Here is a 5,651-nt window from a genome sequence, read left to right on the forward strand (position 1 = left end):
GCTCACATTTTATCAAAACAGAAATAATAAGAAAGTTCGGGATTTTGGGGCATTACAACTTTACCCCCTAAAAAAATTTGGTCCTCAAAATTACCTGATCCAAACTATTGAGGGTATTGATGTCTCATTTGCTTCCTTAGGTTCCCAAGTAGCCTTCTCAGCCTTGTGATTACGCCAAAGCACTTTTACTAATGGAACGGACTTCCTTCTCAGTGCCTTAACGTCACGTCCAATTATTGGTATGTGCTCCTCCTCAAAAGTTAGGTCTGGCCTAACCTCGATTTCCTAAGCTGACACAACATGTGAAAGATCTGAGCGATACCGTCTTAGCATGGAAACATGAAACACATCGTGAATTTGGCTTAGTTCAGAAGGTAATTTCAGCTGATAAGCGACTGGTCCAATCCGCCTCACAACCCTATATGGCCCAATGAACCTTGGGCTTAGCTTCCCCTTCTGTCCAAACCTTAACACCTTCTTCCACGGAGAGACCTTAAGAAAAACTAAGTCCCCCACTGCATACTCTATCTCTCGACGCTGAAGGTTAGCATATGACTTCTGCCTATCCGAGGCCTCCTTCAACCGATCCCGAATTAATTTTATCTTATCCTCAGTATCTACTACTAACTCTGGGCCTAAAATTCTTCGTTCTCCCAATTCCCTCCAACATGTTGGAGTTCGACACCTTCACCCATACAGTGCTTCATACGGAGCCATGCCAATACTTGTTTGATAACTATTATTGTATGCAAATTTGGCTAACGAAAAATAGTCTTCCCAGCTATCTCGAAACTCAATTACACATCTCCTCAACCTATCTTCCAAAACTTGGATCACCCTTTCGGACTATCCATCAGTTTGAGGGTGGAATGTCGTACTGAAGTTTAACCTAGTACCCAACACCTCGTACAACTTCTTCCAAAATTGCAAAGTGAAACATGGGTCCCTATCAGATATTATAGAAAATGGCACACCATGCAATCTTACAATTTCCGCCACATACAACCTAGCCAACTTTTGTAATGAGTAATCAGTGCAGACTGGTACAAAATGGGCAGACCTAGTTAACCGATCCACAATAACCCATATTGAGTCTTTCTTAGTAGGCGTCAAGGGTAGCCCACTAAAAAATTCCATAGTAATCCTTTCCCATTTCCAGAGTGGAATCTCTACTGGTTGAAGCAATCCTGAAGGAAACTGATGCTCCGCCTTCACCTTTTGAAAAACCAAGCATTTACTTACGAACTCCATAACTTCGCGCTTAAGTCTAGGCCACCAATAAAGCTCACGTAAATTCTGATACATCTTGTTTCCACCAGGATGCATAGCATAGAGACTGTTACGTGCTTCCCGCAGAATACACTGCCTTAGGTCAACGTCTTTTGGTATACACATTCTCCCACGGAAACACAACACTCCTTCACTATTTATCCCAAATTCTGACGTCTCCTCATTCTCTACTTGTCTAAAACGAGCACCCAAAGTCTCATCCACAAATTGCTTACTCTTTATCTGCTCAACCCACATCGGCTTTACTTGAAGCTCAGCTAACAAGCTACCATCATCCAACAAACTTAAACTGGTGAGCATAGCCCTCAAGCCCGACTTAACCTTACGACTCAACCCATCAACTACCACATTTTCTTTCCTTGGGTGGTATTCAATTGTACACTCATAATCCTTCAATATTTCCACCCACCTACGTTGCCAAAGGTTTAGCTCCTTCTGGGTGATGAGGTACTTAAACTCTTATGGTCTGAATAAATTATGCACCTCTCTCCGTATAAATAATGCCTCCATTTTTTTAGCTTGAAGACCACCGTGGCTAGTTCCAAGTCATGGGTTGGGTAATTCACCTCGTGAGTCTTAAGTTGCCGTGATGCATACGCAACCACCTTTCCTTTTTGCATCAACACACAGCCCAAGCCCACATGCGACGCGTCACTAAAAACCGTAAACTCTTTCCTAGGCTTTGGCTGAATCAACACAGGGGCCTCAGTTAAGACCTTCTTATGCTTTCCAAAACTCTCTTGCTACTTGTCCGTCCATTCAAATGGTACCCCCTTCCTCAACTACTTAGTTAACGGTGCAACAATTAATGAAAAGCCCTCAACAAACTGCCTATAGTACCCTGTCAAGCCCAGAAAACTTCAAATTTTTGACACTGACTTGGGTGTTTTCCAGTCTAACACCGCTTCAATTTTCCGGGGATCCACCTTAATCCCCTGAGCTGACACCACATGCCCTAGAAAAGTAACCTCCTTTAGCCAAAATTCACACTTACTGAATTTGGCATACAACTGCTTCTCCCTCAAAGTCTACAACACAATCCTTAAGTGTACATCATGCTCATCCTCATCTCTTGAGTACACTAAAATGTCATCTATAAAAACTACCCCGAACCTATCCAGGTAGGGTTGGAACACTCGATTCATGAGATCCATGAAAGCGGCAGGTGCATTTGTTAGCCCAAATGGCATCACCAAGAATTCGTAGTGCCCATAACGAGTTTTGAAAATCGTCTTATAAACATCCGCCTCTTTAACCCTCAATTGGTGATACCCCAAATGTAGATCAATCTCCAAGAAAACAAAAGCTCCCCTAAACTGATCTAAAAGGTCATCGATTCTCGGCAGAGGGTACTTATTTTTAATAGTTAACTTGTTCAACTACTGGTAGTCGATGCACATTTGCAACGTCCTATCTTTCTTCTTTACGAATAACACCGGTACTCCCCACGGAGACACAATTGGTCGGATAAATCCTCGATCCAACAATTCATAAATCTGTGCTTTACGTTCTACTAACTCCTTCGGTGTCATCTAACAAGGGGCAATGGACACCGGAGCCGTACCAGGTAATAACTCGATTCCAAATTCTACTTCTTTGCTGGGCGGAAACCCTGGCAGCTCCTTGGGAAAAACATCAAGAAATTCCTTAACTGTTCTCAACTCCTTAACAGTAGGGCTCTCAACCTCCGTATCGCTAATATAAGCCAAATGGGCTTCGTATCCCTTTCGTACAAACTTCTTAGCTCTTAATGCTGAAATCACATTCGACAGATAATTTCGGCATTCCCCAATCACCACCACTTCCTTATCCTCCGTCGTTCTTAACACCATTCGCTTTGCAGTGCAATCCAAAGTGGCTCGGTGTTTCACCAGCCAATCTATACCCAAGATTAAATCAAACTCGCTAAACTGTAGTTCCATCAAATCCGCTAAAAAGGTAACCCCTTGGACTACTAAGGGTACCTCCCTAAACAACTTATTCACTCCCACTGACTGATTTAACGGACTTATCACAGTAATCTTATTTGCAGTAATTTCAAACATATCACCCAAAGGTTCAGTCATATTGCATGCAACATATGAATGCGTCGATCCAATATCAATCAATGCAATGTAAAGTAACTCATGTATAAAGAACATACCCGTTATCACATCTAGGGCATCCCAGTCTTCTTGGCAACAAGCAGCATAAACTAAAGCTGGCTGTCTCGCCTCAGCATGGCTTGCATTTCCAACTGGTGCTCCACGTCCACGTTCATTACCGTTACCACCCCTGGCTGCCCTCGGCCCCTTAGCGGCAGCTGACCACCCCTTGGTGGCTGAACACCACCTCGGCCCACGCCTGGCACCTGAACTGGCATTCTAGGGCAGTCCTTAATCCTATGCTCCATAGGCCTACAAGCTATACAAGCTCCCGTCCTCTTCTAACACTCGCCTACATGACCTTTCCCACAATCAGAACAAGGTGGCACCCCTGGATTAACAGCAGGACGCCCTGCTCTAATTGGCCCATTAACTCTGGCCCTAGCCCTAAGCCTCTGTCCCACACCAAGAGTCTCAGCTTCCCTTTTATTCTTACCCCTTTCTTTACCCAATTTAAGCGCTTAGTGTGTTTCACCTCCTCCGTTATCTTTCCTTTCTTAACCAACTCCGAGAAAACTTTCTCTCTTTGTGGAGCTGTCAATACTCTGAGGCTCTCCCTAAGACCATCCTCAAACCTAATGCAATGTTCATAGTCCGTTGCCACCATAGCTCTTGCATACCTACTAAGGCATAGAAATTTCGCCTCATACTCCGCCACAGATTTGTTTCCATGGGTCAGGTTTAGGAACTCCTTCCTTCTAGCATCCACATAACTAGCACCCATATACTTTTCTTGAAATGCAGTTTTGAAAAACTCCCAAGTGACTTGCTCAGGTTGGGTGCCCTCTTTCACCGTCAGCCACCATTGGTAAGCTTCTTCCCTAAGTAGTGACACTGCCCCTTTCAAATTTTGTTCAGGTGAATAGTCTAAGTCTTCCATTATCTTTTGAGTGGCCTCCAACCAGTATTCAGCCATGTTAGGAGCCACACTAGCCATGCCCTAGAAGATCTCAGCCCCATTTGATCGAAGTCGCTCCAGAATGGACCTCCGATTTCTCATGCCATTATTGGACCCTGCGACCCTTTCCAAAATCCTTAGCATTGCCTGGGACAATGCATTTTCCCCCATGGCCCGATCATACGGTCCAGTCCTAGCCATGGGTGAGGCCGGAGCCTCTTCTACCCCAACATTGGGCATATGGCCCGATGCCGATGATTCAGCCCTAACACTTTCGCGGCCACGGCCGTGGCCTCTTGCAACTCTTCTAGCACTCATCATTGATTCACGTATAATCTGGATTAGAAATTTTATGAAGTTTTAGTTAGTTTCAATAATTAAACCGATGTCTTATGAAAGTATTAAAAAGAAGGTTGTTTTTGTAAATCCTCTACAATTTCAAGGTCCTACTGGCTTCAGTTTCAATCTAAAATCCTTAATATAATCATCTAAAGTAGCCCACTAACTATCTACAGTATATCAAATTAAACAAGCTTAATAGTAAAAGAACTTACTTGGCTCCACATCTGAGGCTCGGTGTGCCGCACAACAAGATTTTTCTTTCAAAACATTGTGATTAAAAATTTTATTTAAAAAAAAAACAAAACCCAAATAATAAGGCCCACTTCACAGCCGGAGTTTTTCAACCTGGGTTCTGATACCACTAAATATAACACCCCAAATCCGGCCTAGATGTTATGACCGGATCCAGCGTGTCACATTGAAGTATTTTATCGAAAACCCTATTTTCATTAAAAACCCTTCCTTAGAATGAAAAACCTTAATTACTTTGTAAAGTCTCTTTCAGTTGCGGAAGCTTTATTTAAAACATATGATTTATGAAAACTTGTCATTTAAAAATTTAGTTGCGGAATCATAGTATTTCAAAAACTATGGTTTAGGGAACCCATGTTCAACTTCTCACAAATATAATGTGTAAAAATAATAATCCTAATTTGACCAATAACTAGAGGGGGGCCTTATTACAATCCAGTCTGAAATAACTTAATAAACTAGAAACTATATGTTTTTCAAAACAAAAATCAAATCCAAATCGTCTTGCTAGCTGGCCACCACGGAGTCCCTCCAACCATCGATCCTCCTACTGAGCATCACTTGAGAAAAATAAAAGAGGGGGTGAGTTTTCGAAAACTAAGTGTGTACAACCCTCAAAAAGTCTTAAGCAAACATCAATCACCATAATGTCATACATACAATGCTGTGCAACCCACCCCAACATTGCAACCACTATACACCAACCCCGTCCCCCGGTACACATC

The 5,651-nt window shown here is 42.8% G+C and overlaps 1 protein-coding gene across 1 annotated transcript; it reads right to left on the reverse strand.

The window, feature by feature from the left end:
• Positions 1–285: 285 nt before the first annotated feature.
• LOC108466422 (uncharacterized) lies at positions 286–4,041 on the reverse strand. The gene is made up of 7 exons (XM_053022266.1): positions 3,871–4,041; positions 3,754–3,829; positions 3,434–3,640; positions 2,844–3,169; positions 1,857–1,976; positions 1,445–1,725; positions 286–685 (listed from the first exon to the last, which is right to left on the reverse strand). Exons 1-7 carry the CDS (start codon positions 4,039–4,041, stop codon positions 286–288), a joined length of 1,581 nt encoding a protein of 526 aa, XP_052878226.1.
• Between the last annotated feature and the right edge of the window lie 1,610 nt (positions 4,042–5,651).

Source organism: Gossypium arboreum, chromosome 2, assembly GCF_025698485.1.
Source record: "Gossypium arboreum isolate Shixiya-1 chromosome 2, ASM2569848v2, whole genome shotgun sequence".
NCBI lineage: Eukaryota > Viridiplantae > Streptophyta > Magnoliopsida > Malvales > Malvaceae > Gossypium > Gossypium arboreum.

What these genes read in the sequence shown, in the direction of transcription:
- LOC108466422 (XM_053022266.1), bottom strand. Translation starts at nt 4,041, where the DNA reads ATGGTGGCAACGGACTATGAACATTGCATTAGGTTTGAGGATGGTCTT. An exon ending in GGCAACTTAAGACTCACGAG is followed by an intron (nt 1,726 to 1,856) that starts GTGAATTACCCA and finishes CTCATCACCCAG; the next exon opens with AAGGAGCTAAACCTTTGGCA. An exon ending in CAAGTAGAGAATGAGGAGAC is followed by an intron (nt 686 to 1,444) that starts GTCAGAATTTGG and finishes GTATGGGTGAAG; the next exon opens with GTGTCGAACTCCAACATGTT.